Raw genomic sequence first — 24860 nt, 5'->3', positions numbered from 1 at the left:
TCATTTTGTAATAAAAATAAATTACTTTAAAAATTACATTAGTTGGACAGCAATTTATCTTTCAATAATGTTATAAATATCTGCAGGCTAGTTATAGAGATGGTTTAAAACATAGCACCTATTTGCAAATTAGGTAAACAGCATTTAAATTGCTGCATGACATTAACTGTGAAAAATAAAACCACAATAATTTAAAAAATATTTTGTAAAAAATAAGGCATAATTTCACACACACATAATGGGTACAGCTAGAGAGACATTGATTCATACTAAAGGTGCAAGGTATTTAAAAGTCTAGGTCAGATGATGATCTTGACGTCTATCTTCATGAGTCACCAAAGGAATTCTTGACTAAATGTTAGCAAAATAGAAAGATGTTTTGCTTTACAGTCCCCTTTATAGATGTGCCTAGGGAATGCTAGCTGTTTTATGGCTATTTTGAAGTTAAGATCACACTTCGCCTTCCTTGACAGAGAGGGAGATCATACTTTGCAAAAAAATAGTTTTTAAAACCTTTGTTCTGTTCACAAAATAATTTTATGCATTCTATTTATTTTATTAATGTTTGAAAATATAGCAATTAGAGAGATGAAAATAAAACCCTTCAAAATCGAGCCATCCCCCCAAATAATGACTGTTTAGATTGGGTATCTGCAGGCTCCATTCCATCAAATGCTTTCCTCCAAGGATGCCTACTGCTTCTGGACAGTAGGTGAGCAGTTACCTTTGGCGAAAACACCACGTAGTAGCCGGTGCCCTTAGCTCTGCAGGTCAGCTTGCACACGTCCCCCGGTAGGACGCCGGCATATTTGGGAACCCATTCCACGAATGTCTTGACTCCTTTCGCGTCAGACTGATATCCATTTTTGGCTTCACATTGCTCATGACGAAAAGATTTACCTAAGAACAAACACGTCACATTATTACTCTACCATTCCACAACTTACACAAATTCTTGTGCATTTAAATAATTATTTTTAAGAAGATGTTAACTTTCTTTCAGAGCCTCTCTACACATGATTGTTGAAAGATTTTACTTCTACACAGAGTTGAAAACAGTAGTTATTTTCTTTTGACTCCTTGAATACTAAATTATTTATGGTAATAATTTAAAACCACACATGTATTTGCTATTGATTTGCACACTACACTAGCGGAACCGTGCGGTTCAAGATTAATAGGCTATTTCTCTAGCTTCCCCTATTTATTACTGCTAGAATGCAACGTGTGGTGATTGCTTGCCCCTGGGAGCAGCGTACCATTGGTGGGACAGGGTGTGACGCCGCAGGAACGGTAGATGGCCCTCTTTCCCGTGCAGTAGCGGCCACTGTTTCTGGGTGCTGGGTTATTGCAGTGGCGATAAGCAAACTGCACTCCTCCCCCACAGGAGCGGGAACACTGGCCCCAGGACCCCCAGGACCCCCAGTTGCCGTGACTTGATGTCTGCAATAGAAAATAGAAGATATTTTAGCTCGGAAGGGAGGAAAACATTCAACATGTGCATCAGGAAATCACTTGCATTCAATGACAGTAGAAACTCCATCCCACATAGAGTTGAGTTTAATGCTGGTCAAAGGTATTGAATGTTCTGTAATTATAATGTGTTTCCAGTTCTAGGCAATTTGTCTCTTCTGCTTCCCATGCCCCATCCCCACACATAGATTCTGAGTGCTTCACCCTAAGGACATAGCGCTCTGCAAGAGTTACTTTCTGGTGTCTCTGGGCCACTTCGAATTCTCTTCTGATATTGTACATTTCTGTTAATAACCACTGAGCCATGGTTAATGTTTTGTCCACTCCGATCTTACATCTTTAACAAAATGTATGACGCTGAGGGTTTTGCATGGCACTGGACATTAGTCGATCGTTTGGATCTTTTCTCCCTCCTTAGCGCTGAGGCTCTACAGTGCCTTTGTTGACATCACACATCCTGCCTGTGACAGACCCTCTGCCACATGCATAAACCTATTTGACCTGGGTTTGGCTTGATATCTAATTAGAGTGTCACTTCTCTATTGCCCCGAGAGGAAATGTGACAGATATTGAGGTAAACCCAGGCCACATCCATACAGCAGGAAGCAAAGAGCCCTGAGGTGATGCCCCAGGTTTATTATTCCAGAAACACTGCAACAGGAAGCTGAGAGACTCCAAAAAGAAGGATGTGGTAGACTCCATTGCTGAGGGAATGCCTGAAGGAGGTCCTCTGACTGCCCATGTCGGGTGTCTGAGAAGGGTTGGCTGTGTGACAGCCTCGAAAGACAGCAGAATTGAGTGTATGGCAACATTTTTCTAGGGACTTTGGAAATCTCGTGAGAGTGAATGGATGCTTTGCTTGGGCCTTAACATTGAGGTGACAGTCGCTGACCTGAAAGTGGACCATCTGGGGAGGGTGGAGGTGTTTCCTTGGAGCAGGCGTAGGTTACTGGAGCTTCTAAAGTTAGAAGAACTTGCTGTGAGGGGGGAAACATGACTATTTTGGAGCTTTCCCAGTATGCATGAGGACCATGTGTCAGTTCTACTGCTATTTCCTCACTGAATTTAAATAAATGTATTCTGGTAACCTTAGTAAGAGAAGTTTGAAAGTAAAGTTCCAAAAAGTGAGCCCTACTTGGGGTCTCAAGGAGACAGAATCTGAGCACCTATGATCTCCACGTCCTCGACTCCTGACAACTGGGAATGACTCCTGTGCTGAAAGGAAGGAGCAGCAAAAAGATCTCCCAAGAAAAAAATATTTTAACTAGGAAATCAAGCCTTCTGGTGACAGTCCCCACACATGTCACAGGAATGTGCTTCAGGTCTTGGGTCTCCAGGCATTGCGTGACAAGGAAATCACTTACTGAATAATATTTTTTCTTGGTTTTGTCCACACACTTGCCCTGCAGGCAAATCCTCCCTTTCCCACATGGCGTCCCTTCCACAGCCGGCAGCTTCTTGGTGAGACACACCATCTGGCCCTGGCGCACCACAGCACACCACAGGCGGGCGCACACGTCCATGCCCGGACACACCGAGTACTCGGGCCCGAACGTCAGGTTGCACTGCTGGGTGGCATCGTAGGTCTGTCCTGGGAGCTCTTCAGGGCCCAGGATCTGCTTGCGAGGTAGATCTAGCAAACAGTTACCTGAAAGAAAAACCAAGGTTGATCACTGTTCTGTGTTTAGATTTCAAACCACTGAAATCATGGATCTAAAAATGAAACACTCCAGCTGGTGTCGAAGCCTGAGGCGCCCACAGGTGGCCAGTGTGAGGCCCTGGGGAGGGGCTCCGTGGGAGACGAGGCTGGGTGCCTCCTTATGCTCACCAATACCCAACTTCCTCCAGGATTTTCAGTGCATGGTGGGCTCTAGGGTATCTATAATAACAGCAGTGGTACGAGTAAATAAAAATGTTTTATAACAATTAGTTGTGAAAATAGCCATTGTGCTCACAGACTAAAAAAAATTAAGACAGACCTAGAAGAAATAAGATAATGGACATAACAACAACTAATAATAATAATAATATTTACAACATTGACAAACTGAGTTTGTTCTTGGCGCTCTATTTATATATATCTCTCTCTGCACTTCCAACTTACCTCTTCTTCATGTGCCTGCCATGTCCCCTTTCTATTAATTCCATGACTAATAAACAAGGTGATACCTCATTCATTCATGTACTCACTCAGAACAATGATAGTTGGTATTATGCCTGATATGTTCGGTTAGCACCTACGATGCCCTCACAAAATTACTAGATATTGGGAAAACAGAAAAATGACCCTGACCCACCCTCAAGTTCTTCCCATAAAGTGAAGGAAAGAGACTAAATAAAGCATTTCTCTCAGACCGATAAGAATTTTAAGAGTCACAGAATAAAGGAGCAAAGCGAGAAGAAAATAAATAATCTTTGGTGATTTGGGCCCAAGTCCATCTTTGTCCTCCTTTCTCTATCCTTAGTGTCAGTTACGTAATGTCGTTAGTGCTTGCTGGGTATTTGGAACGCGTCTGCCCCCAGCACATTGGTGCTCTCCTTGCAGGGCGGAATGGGGAGTACGCAGGGACGTGGGAATCGGCAGAAGCCGGCACCCACATGGATGATGCCAATTCGGAAGCTGAAACGTGCCTCACCTCCCCGCAAAAATCTTCCCTAAGGATACGTGCTCGGTGAGTTAATGTTGTAAATTTTCAGTTTCTGTATGTTTGTACTCGATTTTAGGATTTACCCACTGATTATTAATAGTGTTTAAAATAACAAATATTTGTTACACATTCGCGCTATTCTCAGTTCTTTAAATGTACTAGTTTATTACATCCTCACGAGAACTCCACAAAGCAGATCTTGCTGTTTTCTTAATTTTACAGGTAAGAACACTGAGGAACATAAAGAGACATCATTAACCCAAGGTCACAGAGCTAATAGGCTTTGTGCTCAGAGCCTGCCCTACTTATCATATACCATCTCGACTCTGCTAGCAAGTGGGTAGATTTCTTGTTTTATTGCTGAAAGCTAAGTGCATGTAGTGATCCTTTAAATGGTGGATATCATGCCAAATAGTAGAAATACCTGGTCTCAAGTCTAATTCTGGCAAAACACTAAATAGCTGAGTGTTCTTGGCCAAGTTTGTTAACTTCTCCCTAATTTATTTTCAAGCTCTGCGACTGTTTCTTTTCTCAATGTGACCAGAAAAATACAAAACAAAGACAGTTACTACTAAGCCCAACATATTTAACAATGATTTAGATGTATTCAAGTTATTCTTTTTATTCAAGAAAATAAAATCAAATTTAAATCCTACTTTCCACTGAGAAATGAAGTATGCAGCACATTTTAAATATTCTGCAAATATCTTTACTACTACCACATTCAAGTTTTCTTCAAAGTGAATAGTTTAGAATGTGTCAATCTGTGATGAAGGCATTGTATGAAAATGAATAAAGAGCAAAGTTCCTATTTAAATTCTGAGCCAGAACGTTTGAAGAGGTAAAACTTCTTAAGGCAAGCCAGAAAAAGCATTAAAAATAAGTATCCAGCCAAAGAGAACTTTGGGAGAAAAACATCAAGTTAAAAGAAAAACATCAACATCAAGTCAATAGCAAAGAATGACAGTAAAATCTCACTAAGCTTTGTTTGGAAGACAGAGTAAGATTAGGCACTTCAGAACCCCATAAAAAAGAGCATCATGTAAACAAGGGAATACTCAACAGACTGCTCATGTTAGAAGACTGTCAAGGAATCTCTGAGCAGCAAGAATGCTTTCAAAAGTGCTTTTTTAAGAAAACTTTTTTTATTTTACTAAAAAGCACAGATCATAAGACTGGGGAACTAAATATTAGCTGGGAAGTCTTTACACGTGTGGGTGTGTGTGGAATGGGTCTACCTGGTTTATCTCTAGCCACAAGTCACCACCTCTCTCCATGGATGCGTAGCCACCAACTTCCTTTCTACCTTACTAGTATATGATGAAGGAAAAGAAATGTATAACACAAATGATTTGAAATCAGCTTATGAAAAAGGGAGACTTCGAGTGGTGGTGTCTCTTTACGTAGCTTAATATCACAGTATGTTTTAAAAATGAGTAACACATTTTCTTTGCTATTAAAATTATGGTATTCCAGTTGTATAGTTTTCCCTCAGAAGTCACCTGGAGATGATCTTTTCCTTAATTTTAAAATAAAATAATTTATTTTAGAATTACCATTCATGTGTTATTCCAATGTTCTCGATATTAGGATTTGTTGCTGCATTAGTTTCTTTTTACCGCGAAATATATAGTCTATCTATTTCATTTACACGTTGAATTATTCTTTTGCTATAAAATAGGTACAGATATCGCTACCGAATGGCAGACTAACACCACGGAACAATAAAAACAATCAATGAAGAGCCTTATTCTGAATATCTCAGCATAAAATAGTTACAAATCTCAGTAATAAGACATTGAATATAGATTTTCCTTTTTTCAAAACGTGTGCATTTGGGGGGAGGAGGTGGAAGAGGAAATTAATCAGTGTCTTACTCAGTATCATTTATGTCGATCTCTACAAGCGCCAGGCTGCTGCTGACTTTTCTTAAGCTGTTTCACTTTTATTCTCAACCACCCCTTCACACCTGCTTCACATGGCTTTTAATCTACCCTCGTCTGAAATCCTACACGCGCCCCGCTGCCAACTTCTTGTCTGTTTGTTCTGCTCCCCCGACTACCAAGTTGCTTTTTCCTTTTTCTCTCCCTTTTCTCTTCTCCCTCCTTTCCTTTCTTCCTTCCTTTTGTTTTAACATTTGGCACAAATAAATGGATGGTTTCTAAAAAAGAGACAATAGAAATGCCTGCATGTTGCATATTTGTTTTTACTATCCGTATTAGATTAAATGTGGCAAGTAAGGTGAAAAATTATAAAGTAGAATGCAGTAATTTGCAATGGACAGATAAAGGAAAGGATGGTCCCTCCATGGACACGAGGTACACCAAAGGGTGATGGAAAGTATGCACAGATCCAGGAAATGGAACAGAAAAACCTTTGGTTTTTTATATCTGACTTCTAGCCCTGTTTGTCTTTCATATTAATCATGAATGGAAATTAGTGAATTGATGTTGGTTGTTCTTTATTCTTCCCATTTCCCCCCTCCCCACTCCGCCCCCATTTCTAGCACTATAGTTATTTCTGTCTTCTATTCCTTGTCAGTATACAGGTAAGAAATTCACTTTTGGCGCAAATATCCATGCCCTAGGAGAAATCGATTAATATTCCTCCTGAAATGAATTCAAAGGAGCTTGAAAAATACTGCAAACTCTCCTCTTTTACTTTCTATCATCATCTCCCTGGCCCTGTAACTCTTCTTTTAGTCTTTATTTGAATGTCTGACATTAAATAAGGAACTGATGATATTAGATACAGAGAATAAACTGATGGTTGCCAGATGGGAGAGGGAGTTGCAGGGGGCTGGATGAAAAAGCTGAAGGATTAAGGTGTGCAAATTGGTAGTTACGAAATAGTCATGGGGATGCGAAGTACAGTGTAGGGAATACAGTCAATAATACTATAATAACTATGTGTGGTGTCAGGTGGATACTAGACTTCTCGGGGGGATCACTTCATAAATTATATAAATGTCTAACTACTATGCAGTATACCAGACACCAATATAATATTGAATTTCAACTGCAATTGAAAAATTAAAATTAAAAAAAAAAAGAAACTGATGAGTTATGGGACCAGTGACAGATACCCTAATGAGGGATTGACAGAGGAATAGACAATTGTTTTTTGAACAAGAGTGATTCAAAGGGTCTGTTTGTGAAACTGTTAGCATTAGGTACGCTGTTTAGTAGATGTAATTCCAAGGACATTAGATTAAAATTTATTTGTATTAGAGGCTGAAACACAGTTTTTAAAACATATTGGTCACCATGGACTTAAAATATGTCTTATTTGTAAACTCTCTTAAAGAACATATTTATGGTGAAATCAAGATATTATAATAATGGGCTTTGAGTTTTATGAGGACTACCTTAAAAACAGAATGTTAACTCTAGTAGACTTAGTGCGGTGATCACATTGTAAAGTATATGAATGTCAAATCATTATATTATACACTTGAAACCAACATTATATCATCTACAAATGATACTTAAATAAAATAGAACCTTAAAAATTAAATAAATAAATAACAGAATATAAGTACAGATGCACTAGTGTTAAAAATATGATAATGTTACGATCAAATTTATGCCAATAAAGTTTGACTGAGATTACAATAAAGCTGAATGTTAAGATCTTATTATTAGCTTTACAGTCTAGACTTACAAAGGATTCTGAGAATTGAGTTTCTAATATCATTTTACCTCCAAAGTTCTGTGTTTAGTAAGTGACTATACACTTAAATCTTTAAATATGCTACATGTCAATTTTTCAAAGCCGTGTATAGGTTTCCTTCTGCAGCCTGTGTCATGGGTATTCTTGAGCTGCATCTGCTTAGGTGGTGGCCTTTCTCATCACCTGGCGCTGTTGACTTAGGGATACAGCGGACAGAGCTATCGTTTTTGGTTTCAAGGTTATTAAGCACTTGAGAAAAGAAATTCAAGAACCTGCTTTCACTGCACAATTTCTCTGCCGGCACTTACTTTATTTTGAAGGATCATACTCTTAGCCAGCTCGCCCAGCGCTAACTTGTATAAACACTGCAGAATGTGTACAAGTATCTTGGCAAGGCTGGCAGAGGCTGGGGGGTCCCCATACACAGGGCTTCTCTTTTTCTGAATCACAGATATGCAGGCACAGTTGTTTTAGAGTATGCACATTGACTTTGCAGCCATAACCTAATTGCTACATATTTCTTGTGGGAACTAAATCGGGAAACACTCAGTATTAATGAATTTAGATTAGGCAATGGTTGAATGCTACAAATGTCCTACTACTTATGGCTAATAATTTTAAAAACAAATCAAATGATTTGAATTTAATTGTACTCTAAGACCTCATTTCTCCAGCATTGTTGGAGATGGGAGGGAGACAGATGAGCTATTATCCATAAATAGAGTTTTCCAGATAATGAATTCTTCAGCTACCATCTAAAAATTGTAAAAATTTTCTGAGAGTATCTACTTGAAAACAGCAATTACTTTGCTGCATTTATATTAGTGTCATAATTTAATCCTTCTGAGTAAATGAAAACCAGTTTTTTTCTGAGTATTGATTTTTGTATCATGCTGAAATATAGAGATACCTTCACCGATCATGCTGGTGTGATAGGGCTTTTGACCTTTTAGAAATAGTACCAGACCTCTGAGCTTTTAATATTTTAGGGCAACGTCTTACAGCTTTTCTGGTTTCCTCCTTCTTGTCAAATGATATCATTTCTTGCTCCCAGTTTACCTGTCTGAAGAGTACTCCATTCCCCACCATGACTATGTTATTGCTTAAAATTGTTAATGACCTAGAAAATTAGAATAGAAAAATAACTGAACTATTCTTACTACATATGAATAAACGGCTTCTAAATGGAAGCTTGCGTTGATTTCTAGGTATGAAGTGGTATGGCTTCATGATACCAGTTTAGCCTTCTAACAGGATGTATTTGTTTGCTTTTCTATCATCTTGGATGTTGACTTTCTTCTTGATTCTCCTCAAAGCATTAAAATGGAAACATCAGCACCTCGACCATCTTAAAATCATGTTTACTAGTTCTTATTGCCACACTGTCACTTAAACTGACTTAAGCCAGTTTTTCTGATTGAAGTTTAAAAGTTATTAAATTACTTGAATTCAGATTTAAATGATAGTGCTACAGAGAGCACTGCTATTTTAATTCTGCATCTGTGCATGTTATTTTGAAATGAACATACTGAGTTTGCCATTGCGTCACATCGCAAGGCCTTTCTTTGGTTCTCTGTATTATGAAATTATTTAATTGATTATAGGCTACTGATAAGAACCAAAGTTTTTAATTTTTTAATTAAAAAATTAATTTTGGGGTAAAATGCAAGCCTGTCTAACCAACATATTCAAAAGTGAAAAAGTAGATATAATGAAATAAATTTATTAATAAATTTATGAAAATTTATGAAAATTTAATGAAAATTTGCTGTCTAAAAAATTTGATAATTGAATTTATTTATTCGACATTTAGAAATAAGAAGTTTTGATAAGATTTTCTCAGTAAATAAGATCCATTTCTATTAAAAGTGTGTTCTTGGAATCGTTGCCAGTTGGGATGGGGTTTGGGAGGAAGGGTGAAAACGAGAAGGGATTAAGATGTACAAATTGCTAGTTAAAAAAAAAAAACAGCCAGGGATGTAAATACAGAATAAGGAATAGAGTCAATAATATTGTAATAACTACCTATGATGTCAGATGGTTGCTTATTGGAGAGATCACTTTGTAAGTTGTATATATGTCTAATCACTTTGTTGTACAGCAGAGATTAATATAATATTGTACGTCAGGTATAATTTAATGCTCTTGGTTATTATCTACCATGAGGTCCTTTGGAATGGACAGAGAGATATATAAAATATGTAAATTGGTTGCAAACAATATTAAAAACTGATCATGAGCTCTTGAAATAGAAATAAGGTTAAAAAATGAAGATAATACTGAAAGCATATTTACTGCTTAGAAAGTAAGATCATGAATTCCACAAACATGAAATAAATGAATCATTCTAAATTTATGGCAAAAAGAAACAAAATTCTGCACAACGTTGTAATTAACTGACCTAATACTTGCACAGGAAAAAAAAATTTGGTCCCACTTTAGCCATAAGTATTTGCTGCCTTAGCAACTAAATCCGTTCATAGTGATTCAAAGTTTAGCTCAGCCTTTTGGAATGTGTAACGTGTGATGTTGAAATAAAATATTAATGTGATTTCATTTTCAGAAAGCCTGAGGGGGAAAAAAAAACCCAGCAAAAGCAATATTAAGAGAGGAGATTAAGATTCCACCCAAGAGGGATTTTATTAGATATTGACTTGATCAATGTAGACAGGCACATAATTGACTAAACATTCATTCTGTGACTTTGTCAGCACTGAATCAGCATTGGAAACTGAGCTAAACAGAAAATTATCACTTTACTATTAGTCTATAGGAAAAGCCTAATACACTGATTCTTAGTACTGTTTCCAAATCTTTGAGATATTGGGATATCCTTTCAATTAACCAAGGATATGTATTTTGTATTAAGCAAAAATTTAAAGCAAGTTGGGCATTTTTAGGAATAGAAAATTTTAAAAGTCCCAGTTAGATAAAGCATTACCACTAACAGAACAAAAAATGAGTTAATGAAAAAATTTTGCCTACAAGATACCAAAGAATTATGCAGCAAAATTTCTTTTAATGTGAAACAAATGGAACTTTCAATTGTTTTGACATTATGTAGCCAAAGTTCAAGATGGCCAGCTCACCAAGAAAGTACAGAAATATCAAGCTATGCACTTTGTGGAACTAGGAAAAAAGTTTTCACGGATTCTCTTGATTTAACATTGAACCCTACATCATGAGATCAATTTATGGACAATTACTATGATCAAGAATTTCTGTCATATTCGATTCAACCACCATTTTTAGAGACAGATTTTAAGAGAAAGAAAAACAAGAAATGAGAGTATATCCGTTTCTGTAATATGAGAAAGTTGAACTAAGTAGTCTCTTGAAGTTTTCTTCCAAGTCTAATGAGTCTATTCTGTGTTTCTAGTATTTTAAAGTAATAAAAAATGATAGAAAATTTGCAACTGCTGGTTTCAAATATTACTAAGTGGTCATAATTTGTTATTTGTAAAGACTGATTTCTTTAGTAGTTTTATGTAATTCACAGCACTAATCCCAGATTTGCAACATTTAATACAGTATGTTGTGCTCTTGAACTGTATCTAAATGAGGAAGCCAAAGCTTTTCTTTTGAAGTTCTTAAAAGTGTTTGCTCACCATTCAGATTGATTTTCTGCTTCTACGGTTTTTACTGTACTTTCAGGAGAATCTGCTGTCAGGATGAAACCAAGTTCTTCCAGTGAATGCAAATCTAAAGAGTCTCCTTTCTTGGTTTTATGTGGCCATAAAGAGAATCTGACAAAATTGTCACCTACATCTTAACCACACCCCCAAAATAGAAATATAACAAATAATTTTGAGAGTCATATTAATAGCAGGAAAACAAGATGTCTGCCAGCATTCTCACAGGAAGCTCGTGGCGAAAGGGGGAAGAAAAGCCAAGTTCTCAGGGCACTAGCTGAGCATTCTGTGTGGTCTCCCACACTGCTTCTCCTTTGAACTTTTCAATTTAAAAAGCAAAAATACCATAGCTATAATGCCACCAAGGATGTTGGCATTACACACCAACAGACAGTCCCCTTGCTCCTTTTATTTTTTTGTCACTAAACCACCATTGTCTTAGAGGGCAGCATAAATGTCATAAGGATATAAGGAAATCAAACTTGTACTAATCTGGTTTTCTTTCTGAGCTGATGTTGTGCTTAACAATACATACCATGGCCATCATCCAGGAACTCTGTGATGGTGGCTGAGGCGCATTTGGACCAGGGTTTGGAAGCATCAATGCTCGTTAGGATGGAAGACATTAAGCGCTTATCTTCCGTGGAACCAAAGTTCTCTTCGCAGAATTTGGAATCGTCATGGGAGAGGCCAAGGAGATGTCCTAAGGGAGACAATACAGGAAGTATAAATGAGTGATTTTGCATTTCTACTTTTCTGTGACAATTATACCAGCATCTGATTCCTCCCCTTGCTCCCACCACCCCCCCCTGCACCCCACAATTGTATGTGAGTTCATTTTAATTGCCTCTCACACAGAGAATGGACCCCAAGGGAAATTAAAGCTGCATGTAGTTAGAAGCAGTCACTTTTGGTGAACATTTAGAGGAAATCTGAAAAAGCACACTAAGGAACGGATGTTCCCATAATCCATATGGATCACATATGCTCAATGATATGTAAAAACAAGGTCTTATTTAGAATATAGAATTTGCAAGGCAACTGTGGGATTATGTCATAGCCCTCACTACATATTGTTGTAATTACTTGTCTAATTTTCCACCTTCTCTGATCAACCATAATACTCCCACGAGATCAGAGAATATTTACCCCCATTGACTGTTGAAACTTCTGTATTTAACTCAATGTTCTGCAAGTTGCAAACACTTAGTAGATGACTTCCATTTTCTTGGCTAAGTTAATAGGTAGCTATAAGAGGTGACTGGGGGAGGGGCAGTGGGAACGAAAGAGGAGTGAAATTAGCAACTTTCTGGTTCCACGCAAACATCAGCTTGTTTCACCTTTTCGTTTCTTTTCGTTATTTAGTGAGTTGTGAATGCTTACTAGTCTCACAAGTAAATGGCATACTTAAAATACACATCCATTAAGAAATGTCTAAAATGCGAAAATGCCCATCATGAAGTAGTAGAGCTTGAAGAGAAAACAAATACTGGGAAGGGAAGTGATTGTCCAAAACCACTCGGCTAGGTGGTGTCGTGCTTACCCGCCTCCCCAGCCACTGCCATCTTCATTCTACAAAGTGGATATTATATTGCAAAAACAGAACCACGTACTTATAAGTTGACTAAATTGTTTTTATTACACAAGCTTCATTTTCACATAAAATAACATTTTCCAATAGATCTAAAATACCGTTAAAAATAATTCTGAGACAGCATTTTGTAGAAACTCCAAAAAGTAGGCAATAAATACTTCTAGTAGTGTTTTTGGAAAACTTTAAGAATCATACACAAACCATTGTAAAAGAAAATCCTATAGGAAAGTGATGACTGCATTCTCTAAGGGTTTCTGAACGGCAAAGACAGAAATTTAGGTCATTCCAACGAAAAAGTCCAGTGTGCACCAGTAAAACCCAACAGAGATGAAATCTTTCACACTGCATTCCAAATGCTTTTGGCCAACTTGTTAAATCACCAACACCTCATAACAAAATTGTGCATCGAGCAGCTGGTTGCCATTCTGGCTGAAATCAGGTTGCTAGGGCTTGGTGACCTTCAGAGGCTCCACATTTCTATGCTAATGAGGCAGTTATTTACTTCAGTAGCATTCATTAGGCTAGCAAGTGGGAAACCCTCTCACCACACTCACGTTTTATTTGGTCAGTAAAGCAAATGTGCATCACAGTCTGCAAAGTATGTCTCAAATAATATGTAAGTGGAGGCTGGCAGAGGCTCATTTTGGGGGGACCACAGTTTTCAGGGAACCACATTATCACAGAAAAACAGAACCTTTCATTTATGTCCTATTCCAAAGGGCTTAGTTACTTAGTACATCAGACACGTGTTGAGAATGGACTTTGTGCTTATTGAACTCTTTTTCCAAGGTCAAATCTTTATCAGCTGACACTGGGATCTGTGTGGAAATTTCACACTTGAGTTTTTTTTCACTGGTACAGAAAAGGGAGAGGGAAAGTGGCCTAAGGTGACCTCTGCAACATGATATTTACTTGAATCCAGGTTTTATATTTTTTAAAAAATATAATTTTTGCATTCTATTTCATAAGACAGTCATATTTATTTAATGGACTAATAGTCTTTTCCCTCCAAATATAGCAATTTTTATATACATTTTTATTATTTCATTAAGGGATTGTCACTTCATCTGGAAGCTGGATTTTTGATTTCTGATTTAAAATGCAGGCCATGTGGCAAATGCTAAATTCACTTTGAGAGGCCCTAGAGAGTACCTCATTTTTTTCTTTCAAACAGCATGGTAAGGCTTATAATTATAAAGATTTCCATTATATAACCAAAGCAGTTTATTTAAAAAATATTTTGGCATAATTTCGACATAGTATTGTAAATTTTATGCTCCTTAAATTTACTAGTTTATCTATGTAACTTAATTTCTGCTGAAGATACATATGAGACATTCTTACGTGACCATCAGAAGAGATTGCCATTCTGAGCATGAATAAATCTTAGTTCCACTTCAGCAAGAGCTAAAAGGAGATGTGAATTTTGTAAGCTCTCCAAGAACCAGTCTGGAGCGGAGCGCCTGAAGGTCCATTTAGAGACGGATACTTCAGAGGGCAGAAGAATGTTCTGTCCTCCATGACAAAAGTCTGTCAGCTGGTGGGACAGGGATGCTCTCTCAAGGGCAATGAAGAGTCAGGGGCAATCTGAAAAAAATTTAAGCACCCAGAGAAACAGGCAGCCTGTTCCACAGTAGCTGGCACCAGGGCAGAGTGAGAGAGACTCATGTGACTTCCCCGCAGAAGCTAGACAGGAATTGAAATGGAAGATCAATGTGAGCGATGTTTGGATGCTCTTCAGGAAAGACGTGACACACATAGCAAAGCCTGTGACCAGAGAGAAAATGGTATTTACAAATGTGGTCCCCCAATGATTATGTTAAGATATCTAATGTCAATCTTAAATTTGCCAGCATCTTAGAGCCCTCAAATGGCAAAGTACATATAAAAGCATAACTTATTTAAAGGGACACAGTTACTGTAAAGAGAGCATACTAGAACTCTACGAGCTGATCAACAGAGAACAATCTAGAATCTTGGAAATTGAAAATGTGCCCCTGGCAACAATATATTTTGAGTACATGTTGCGAAGAGAAATCAGAATTTGTCATTATGTCACCAATCATCTAAGACAGTTAACTTTTCCAGTGAAAGTTTCTTCATAAATCGCACACAGATATTTAAAATTACATTTCTTCAACAAACCACCTCTCACCGGATTAACATAACTGGGATTTACATGTGTCCCAGAGAGTAAAACAGCAAATGAATATAAGGAAATGTTGGGGACAATGTTTACAGTTCCTTAAGTAATTCATGGCTGTTTTTATTGAAAATGTATTTTATGAAGAGGTTTTAGAACAATACAGAGTGATGTTATTTGAGGGGCGAGGTCTTAGAGAAGGTAGAAAGATACCAGAAACCCATTGAAAGACAATTCTCATTTTTTTTTCTGGAAAAACAAAGAGATAGTTCTTTTTAAAATCAAAGTATAGGGGATAAAAAGGTGAAGATGTTTCAAGGTAATTTTGAAGAGTAAAAGAAAAGATTTGAGGAAGCTAAACCAAGCTCCTTCAGAAAAACATAACGTGAAAGCTCCAAGTGAGAGATACAAAACGGAATGAATTTGGGGCAAAAATTCACTGTCAGGGCTTCAAGTAGAAGTCCCAAAGTCTTGATTTAAGGAAGAATTAGTATTTGTATTTGCAAACATTTATAATCAGTAGACAGTTAAGCCATCTTACTTACATTACTATCTTTCTTAGTGAATCTTTAATTCTTGATTGATGTATTTGGACATTTCTCGCCTAAAATTCTGAGGTAATTAAGTATCGAATACATTGTGTATTGGGTGTACTTGTTACTGACATTCGTACTTACGTACTAAATAAGAAAAAAGTGTTGTTAGAGAAGTCAGAGCGAAAGTTAAAAAATAATGTAACTGTCTATTCCAGTATTTTCCCAAGTGATGTGCACATCAGAACTCTATCTTGTTGTTTAAAGTCATTAGTAAAAATCAAAGTATAAATCATGCTTTTGTAGAAAATGCTGATCTATTCTCAATAGATATTAAATCACATCCTAAATACAACAGTCACGCTAATGAGTGCTCATTGCACAGAATAACATTAGGAAGGAGTTTATTGCAATTAGGCTAAGGAAATGAATTTATGATAACGTATGTTAAAACTAAGTCTATAGGGTAAGAGTCTGAGTTGTACAACTCAGATATAGCAAACAATTAGTCATCTGATAATTTTTCTAGTATAATTGGTTTTTCTTAAATAAATATCAATTTATTAAATAAACTTTTTTTAACATTCACAATATAGATTTTAAAATCATCTTGCCTCTTTAACTTCACAAGTAAATCCGGTGTTAGAAAATCTGAGAAAATGTACATCTGGGCAGACACATTACTTTAAAGGAAAATGTTGGTTCAGCTACTTATTCAACTCAAGTATTACTGTACAACCAAGGCTGGCTTATAACATTAACCTTGAGAAGGAAAGTGGTTGTTTTTCTAAACTTTGGTCTGCAAATTAAACAGAATTTCAAACTCTTGTCTCCTGACCCCAGACTGACCAATGGACAAGGGGACATAGCACTATATCCTCAAAAAGTGTCACAAGAAGCTCCGTAATGTATTTATTTAAGAAATCACTGCTCAGATGAAGCATCTGTTTCTTAATGAGGTCATGTTTTTATTTTACCTAATTTTCCAACTGGGATTATTAAGGTGCAAGAAGGTCTCGCCAGGGGTTGAAAAGTGAGTCAATAGTTCCCATGGGATCAGAATCTAGAATTTTTGAAGAAGGGAACCAGGAGCTCCAACAACTGGATCACAGATGTCTACTCAAACGCAAATAGTGATAAAACTCTTAAAATTCTATTTCAAAATGTTACACATAAATGGTAAATGTTTTAGCAATTACATAATTTCGGAAGGAAGAAAACAATTTTTTTTTCACCTTATAGCTAGCTGTGTCAATATCCATTTGAATCAAATTTAAGCTTACCTCCTTCAAAATAAAACACGGGTAGTTGTTAGATGGGAGGGGGAGTTGGGGGGCTGAGTGAAGAGAGTGAAGGGATTGTGAAGTAGAAATGTGGTGGTTGCAAAGTAGTCATGAGGATGTAGAGTGCAGCGTGAGGAGGATGGTCAGAGGCGTGGTGATGACCACGCATGTGCTGGGTGGGGGGCTGGACTTGTCAGCGAAATCGCATTGTGGATTGTATGGGTGTATGACGGCTGTGCTGTGTGCCTAAAACTAGTATGAAATAATGCTGAATGTCAGCTGTGGTTGAAAAAAAATGGAATGCTAATAAATCATGAAAGAAAGGGTAGTGTCAAAATCTTGTGCTCTGGAGCCAAATTAAGTAGATTCGAGCTTTAACCCAGTAGCACCCTAGTCATTGACCTTAGACATGTCTGGCAATGTCTCTGTGGGTCAGTTTCCCCCTTTCTTGGTGAGCCATTAAAAGTACTTACCTCATGGCATTTGGGAGGATTAAATAATATAAAAGATGCAAACTTCTTAAACTATAAACGGGACACATAACCAATGCCCAGTGATTATTAGCCAATTTGTTGTTTTCACTGATGTCATGAGTTTGTTATACTTTTACTTATGAGTATTCTAGTCTTCAGTAGTTTTGAAAAGTTTCAATATTACTAGACACTCTTGATTTGGGAGAGGAGACGTTTTCTAATCATAAAAAAAAAAAAATCATCCATTAAGTGTATGAATGTATTTACTTCTCATGACAGCTTCAACAGGTTAGGTTTCCACACATGTGATAGATAATCTATCCGCCTTCCCTAAGAACTATGAATTTGGATTTGATTTAAAACAATATCTGACCTTACACACTAAATCTCTCAATATTGCTAGACATATAGCAAAAACCTAGCCCCACCTTTCATCTGAGGGCCAAGAATGACACAGTGTGGCATTGCTCCAAACTAGATAAAAAAAAAAAAAAAAAAAAAAAAGCTCGGTTTGTGTTGATTAAAGCTATGGGTTTGTGGGTAAATACCAAGTTTAATCCTAGCTTCCTTTCACTTCACATCTCACAGCCAGTCCTGACATCTGATTCTGTACACTTGGCTTTGGTCTATGGTGTTTCCAGGGCCTCTGCAGCTTTTCAAAACACAGCCTTGTTTAATCTAATCATCTATGGGAGCAGTCACACAAGGATCAGCACAACCGGCGAACCTACTCTAACCACAGCAAAACACGCTCGGCCATGCTGTTGTGTCTCGACCATTTCCTAAGTCTCCAGTTGAATATTTGGCTTTGATTTTTTTCAGTTGCCTGGCTTTAGCTTAGGAAGCATTTTGGAATCTTTCACAGTGAAGAGATTCACTTAGCACATTTTATAATTAACTACCATAAAGCAAAGCTTCGGCAAGTTTGCAAATCATGGATTTCATTAGTCTAAATAAAATCAGATTGCTCCCCCTAGCATATTAGAAACTGGCTCAACATCAATAAAATTATTATTTTGAAGAACCATGTGTGCAGCAGGTGAAATCTTTATTATTACAAGCCAATAATAAAAGTTTGACAAGTTAAAAATATAAACTCAAAATGTAAACTTACATTCACTTGAAACTTTCTACAGTTCACATTTGGATTGTAAAATGGCTATAACCACATTCTTGCCTTCACTCAAGGCACAAGGATGGGGACTATGTTCTTGATAGTTTAAAGCAACTTTCGTTAATGCCCTAACAATTTAGTCAGTGTTTACATGCACCCAACGTGGAAAGGAGGAAGGCAAATTACTACTGCTTACGGAGCATCTAGACTCATCAAAATCTATTTTTCAGAAGTCTGTATTGACATTAGTTGACTATGCGCCTCCAAAATCTAGCTCTTTTTTTTAGAAAGAATTAGCAGAAAAAGAGAAGTGCTCCAGTTAACATGGGGTACTTGAAAAGAGTCACTTTCTGAAATGTTCTCTTAACGTCCTTCATTCTGACTTCAACACCACAGATTAGATAGAAAAGGTTCCAGAAGGGACTTTAAACTTGCCTTCATCTTTCTTTCTAATTCTCAATATAGGACATATATTAGGTGGAGGAAAATGAAGAAAATTTTTACTCAAAAAAATGACTTTGTATTTTAAACCACTATATATAGAAAAATGAAGCAGTGAGGCGACCTACTAGAAACTTTAAGTCAGTTAATGAAATGATGTTCTTAACCAAATGTATCCTTTATGGCTTACAGAATTAATAAAGTAGAAAGATTATGAAAACAGCCTGGGAATTTTCTTCACGGCTTATGTTTTGTTCACAGTAACATTTACAGACTGTGTGCATGAAGCAAATCGCACATTTTGAAATGGGCTCAAGCCACTTCAAAACACTCTAGCAAAACTGAGGTATCACAGCATCATTTTCATCACCATATGTAGCCTGTATCTATAACCTCCAAAGCTGGGAAGTAGTAAATGTCTAATAAAAGGGAAGGGAGGAAATTACATGAGGAGAATGAAGTAGAATTAGAACTCAGAGCATCATTAGCTCATTGTATGGCTTCATGCGACAATCTTAGAATAAAGCACTGGAAACAGATCTACGAGCGGCACACTAGCTGCAGAGGCAAGACTCTGGAATCATATACAGATGATTAGGAAATGTTTTGTAAGGTTATCTTCTCTAAATTTTGTAAGGCTCATACTTTATAACACATGTTCACAATTTTAGGGCAAAAAGTGAAATTAAAGAATAATAAAGCAATTAGAAAATAAAGTGGATAAAAGCCAGACCCCTTTAGGAAGGGGGAATGAAATCCATATTCCTGTATTCCCAGACCTTAAATTTCTCAGATTACGACATATGTAATGTAAAAAAGAGAAAAGAAAAAGGCAGACTTTGAATGGAGAATTAATTATAGAGGCTTCTAAAGAAGTAAATAGAGATGATTCAATCAAGAAATTAAAGGGGACTCACAGTTATCGTCGTACATCAAAGATTCAGGTTTGAGTTTTCACATAGAAACTCCTATTTCTCCTACACTGTTGTATTGAAAAAGTATATCTAGTTTTCTTGTATTATTAAGAAAAGTTCTTATTGTACATGCCTAGTTTTAATAAAACATTTGTTCTCATCAGCATCTGGCTTCTTCCTTCTCAGACTGCTGCATCTGCCTGATAACCCAAGACCCGAGGTTTAGACCTTTAAGATGGCTGGGAAAGGAGATGCTGAAAGGTTCTTCATTCCAGCCCAGGTGGCTTGAGGATCACCTCAAGCCCCAGAGAAGTTGCATTTACTGCCACAGTGGTTCTTGTGCAGGAAACCGACACATGCTGTCAATGTGTGAAAACAGATCACTACAGGGTTCAAGGAAGAAACAGTTCTTCCTTCAAGGAATTTGTAATCTCTTCTTTCGAAGATCTGGATTTAGGCCTCACGACCTTAGGGATGGGTGATTCTACAATTCAACTCTGTTCCTTATTCCTCCCCATTCCTTCACCCAGCCTGAGATGAACCAGCCTCTGCCTTCCCGGGGATTCAGAACCTTTCTTATGGGATTTCTCTCATCCTGAATAGTGGTGATTAATTACTGGCGTACTTTTAAAATTTCCTCTGTTTAATTACAATCTTCTTTGAGTATTTGGACTGATCTGAGTTTCCACTGCAGAACTGAAAGGTTGCCTTGGGCAGCTCACGCATGTCTCCAACTTACTCATGAATATACATAGATACGTAATAAATATTGATTAAGGATCTACATTAGGCTACAGTTTTAATCAGTTCCTTTAACAGTCAAGAGTGAGAAACAAGTGAAGACATGATCCCATCCCTGAAGCACAAATGGCATATGGGTCTTAAAAACACTTTCAGCTCTTCTAGACCAGCAAATCAGAAAATGTAACTAAAATTTAACTACTGATCTCTAATTTACTGCTACAATATGTTGACGTATGCAATTACACTTCTGATTCAAAATTATTTTAACTCACCAAAAACAACATAGCAGGTAGACATTGGCACCTTGTGAAATCTACTCTGCCTACTAGGAATGTGGAAAAAAAGTTTTGATTTCTATTTAAAAATTTTAGTTTTAGCCTAAAAATGGTCTTTTTAATAAAATACAGCAAAAAATTACAATAATTATCAAACCACACTTTGCCACCCAAAAGATGATGCTTACAAAGGATACATTACAAAAGTAAATGAACTATTTAATTCAAAAGCAAAACAGGTGTCTATGTGGCTATAAATAAATAACAGACGGTATCTATAATCTACTGAATTTGACCCCAAAATAACTCCATAAAATAAGCCCTGCTATTCCCATATTTCAGACATGAAAACTGAAGCTTAGAGAGTTTACATAATATGACAACATGATACACATAGGAAGTAACTTCTCACCTACCTGGTATCCTAGGTTGATGATTAGGAAACACATATTCCTAATTGCTGGGATATTTTTCAACCATTAGCTCAGTCATCAACTTCTAGTTTTAGATTTAGATGTGTTTCTTATGACAAATAAATCAGGTTAGTGACATCTGAAAACACACCCCGTTGACTGTGGGCTTGGTTTCATTTGCCTTGCTACTCAAGACAAGCAGGCATGTTTACCATAAGCTATCGATTACCAACAAAAAGGGGCTGTTATCACTCACGATGGAATAAAACATGATCAATTTCTGTGCAAACTGCTTAGCCCTGCATGAGTCAGTAGCGTCTTGACTACCTTCTAAGAGGAACATCTCTGCATTCCATAGTCTACTGTGACAAATTTCCTCTAAGGGTCAGTTAAGGATGCTTAAAAGACAGTAGCAGTAGCAAATTTCTCTTATGCTTTTAAAGGACCCTGTCACCAAAGAAACATCTATTGTGTGCCTGCCTTTGCCTTCTCTCTCCTCTGTTAGTTAACCCTAAAAGTGCAAATATAAACAAATTTAATCCCCAACGGTACATTTGAACCAGGGGAAATCTGGAATTAATTGCCAAATACTTGGGTTCCTGTTGCAGCTGTTCCAAGTGTTTGATTTGGCGAGGAAAGAGAAAAGGCGCTGCATACCAATTTCGTGAGCCACAGTGAAAGCTGCGTGGAGGCCATCATCTTCGATCACAGCACAGCTGCGCTCCGGGGCACATATGGTCCCAACGTCTGCCATTCCCAGGGTGTCACATGAATGATGCCCACATAAATCCTTCCCAGGAGAAAGAAAGAAATCATTAAAATCAATTTACAACCAGAAGGAGTCACCTTGTAGAGCCCACTTGCTTACTGCAAAAGGCAACCCTGGGGTATGTTTATGGAATCACCTGTTCGGTTCTGGACATGTTCCAAGGACAAACTAATAATGGCGTTGAATCTTCTCAGCTGCTCTGGTCCCCAGAAGCACAAAAGGATGACGAGACTCAATTACATTGAAAAAAGATGTCATAGGATTGTAGTTTGTCCATTATAATAGCAGTGGGGCCTTAACAGAGCTGTACCCCATATATGCAGGCACAGAGATCATGGATCCCTTTCACATATGGTCATGCTTAGAAAAGCTTGATATTCTGACCTACGTTCATGCTAACTTTATTGCAAGATTGTCCCAATAATTATTTTCCATCACAGAGGAAAACTTCGACCACATATTTGGGGCAGAATATTAATCTATCAATATTTTGGATAGAAAACTCAATTTTAATCCAAAGGTAATTCTTCGAAAGAACAGCTCTTAATTTTCAAACTGAGTTGTAATTTCGTAGGTTGTATCTTCGGAAATTTATGCACCCTCACTCACAGAATTTCATGTATTTCTCAACTGGATTATCCTCAGAAAATATATGTAATATATTGTGTTTATATAATTGAGTGTATGCATTTTCTTGGTAAGAGATTCTCAAAGGGGAACATGATCATTAATGGTTAAAACTTACAGATTTAAATGAGAGAGACATCAACAAGACAATTTAAAATTGTGAAGCATAAAGAGATAATATAAGCCAATTTTTTGACATGATAGATTTATAATGCTAGTTGAGTATTAACAAACATTAGAATTTCTTGTGCTTGAGTACTACTTTCAATGAAAATTAATTGACTGTGTGTATATTTAAATCTCAGACAGCAAGATAGTATCCTAGTAAGCCATAAGTGAATAACTATAGTATGAAACAATTTTTTAAAAAATAATAATTATTATGAAAGATGATAATTTACTAGTTGAAATAATGTGTTGTTTCTATTGTAGCTATAATCTTTTTATCCCCAACTACACAATTATGACTTATGATAACAACGCAACAAATATTTGGTTAATGAGGTGAATTGTGACATAGCAATGTAGACCTCACACACCTTTAATATGTTATACACTAGTAAGACCTCAATAGACTTCAGGAAACCAGCACAAGATGTTATTGCCACCAATATCATCTATGAATTGTCAGATACTCTTCTAACTCTTCTCTACTTCTCTGCCTAAAAACCTAACTAAGGTGAAAAATATTTAAAAGATACACCCTATGATCCCTCTAGTACATTTTTAGGTCCTTATTGTGTCTGCGTATTATGAGATCCCGGCTGTGATGAATTACACTGTGGCTGCCATGTTATTACAGCTTCAGACAGTGGAAGTCTCGGCCAAGCAGCACTGGTGAATCAAGTCACCAAACCAACAATAGCCTACCAAAATTTCTTGTGTATCCTTATATGTCATCTGGTGGGATCTCAAATTACAGCTGTTGAGAGCAAATTAGTAGTTTTTAAAATTGAAATTGGAACACACTTTTGCATAATAATCAGTCTTGGAAATAATAATATAGTACAATACATTTTTTAATCCCTTTTTCTCCGCAATCATTTTAGTGACTTTAAGACCAAATACCTAGGTCATGGTTTAAGTGAACTGCTAGACACTCTAAGTTATTTCTGCACACACATATTTTTTAACTGAAGAGTTCCGTTTATCTTCATAATTTGGGATTCATTATCTTTGAATATTAAAATTCAAGAACTCTTTCCCCTTCTTGCTGTTTACCTCATTAATAAGCTTGGATGAAGAACCACAGCAAATGGAAAAGGCTCTCCTGTACTAAAGGAAGTTTAGATGGGGTTTTTAACATCTCTGTTTACTGGGAATCAGTTGCTCATTAGAGACCCATTAATCCTCCTTGTCATCCTTGAATTCTATTTAAATGCTTCTGGCCCTTTGCTATGGAAATGTGTGCATGTGACAAAATTATGAGAAGAAGCAATTATTTTTTTTAAACCCCTTGACTACATAGCCGCGCTCTGTATATTTCTGTAATGATAATTATGTAAACTGGCAACTGTTTCATTGAATTCACATAATTTCAAACATTAACAGCCCAGTTACAGTTTCATCATCAAGAGTAACAATAAATGCCTGCATTTTTTTGTGTGTGATCCAATATTCATTCCAGTGTGTTAAAACTCAACTTGTACATCAAATTATTAAGAATACAGCACATCATACTCATGTCTATTTCTTATTGGTGATTTATAACATTTACAGGTGCAAGCCTTATTTGAAGTTTATAGGAATTATTATTATTATTATTATTATTATTATTATTATTATTATTCAGAGTAGAACAAAGAATACCATTGGAGCAATATCATCTATCTATCTATCTATCTATCTATCTATCTAATCTATTTATTTATCTATCATCATCTACCTAGGTAGGTATATATCTGAATCTAGAGACAGGGAATCCTGAAGAGATGTGAATCACATACAGTATTTACACAAGAAGTAAATGAATTAAAAGTGCTGACAAGAGTTTTTATGTTTGGTCAGTGTAGATCTTCAGTGCAGATAAGTTATATCTTCATTATGTTAAAGATGGTTCTTCTCATACAGGATCAATATCTTATCACCATGATGCAGTCAGGAATACAATGG

At 36.7% G+C, this 24860-nt stretch overlaps 1 protein-coding gene across 1 annotated transcript in view; it reads right to left on the bottom strand.

Annotated features, from left to right (window-relative positions):
* ADAMTS5 (ADAM metallopeptidase with thrombospondin type 1 motif 5) overlaps positions 1-24860 on the bottom strand; it is a 44273-nt gene that overhangs the window by 10547 nt on the left and 8866 nt on the right. Inside the window, exons 2-6 of the mRNA XM_016121319.2 lie at positions 22010-22142; positions 11961-12128; positions 2838-3121; positions 1260-1443; positions 725-900 (exon numbers count right to left, since the gene is read on the bottom strand). Of these exons, the coding sequence (XP_015976805.1) occupies positions 725-900; positions 1260-1443; positions 2838-3121; positions 11961-12128; positions 22010-22142 (945 nt within the window). The remainder of the gene's footprint in view (positions 1-724; positions 901-1259; positions 1444-2837; positions 3122-11960; positions 12129-22009; positions 22143-24860) is intronic.

The sequence above is a fragment of the Rousettus aegyptiacus genome, unplaced genomic scaffold, assembly GCF_014176215.1.
Source record: "Rousettus aegyptiacus isolate mRouAeg1 unplaced genomic scaffold, mRouAeg1.p scaffold_m13_p_4, whole genome shotgun sequence".
In the NCBI taxonomy this organism is placed as follows: domain Eukaryota; kingdom Metazoa; phylum Chordata; class Mammalia; order Chiroptera; family Pteropodidae; genus Rousettus; species Rousettus aegyptiacus.
Note: the sequence above shows the minus strand (reverse complement) of the source record. Positions and strands in the feature narration are given on the sequence as shown.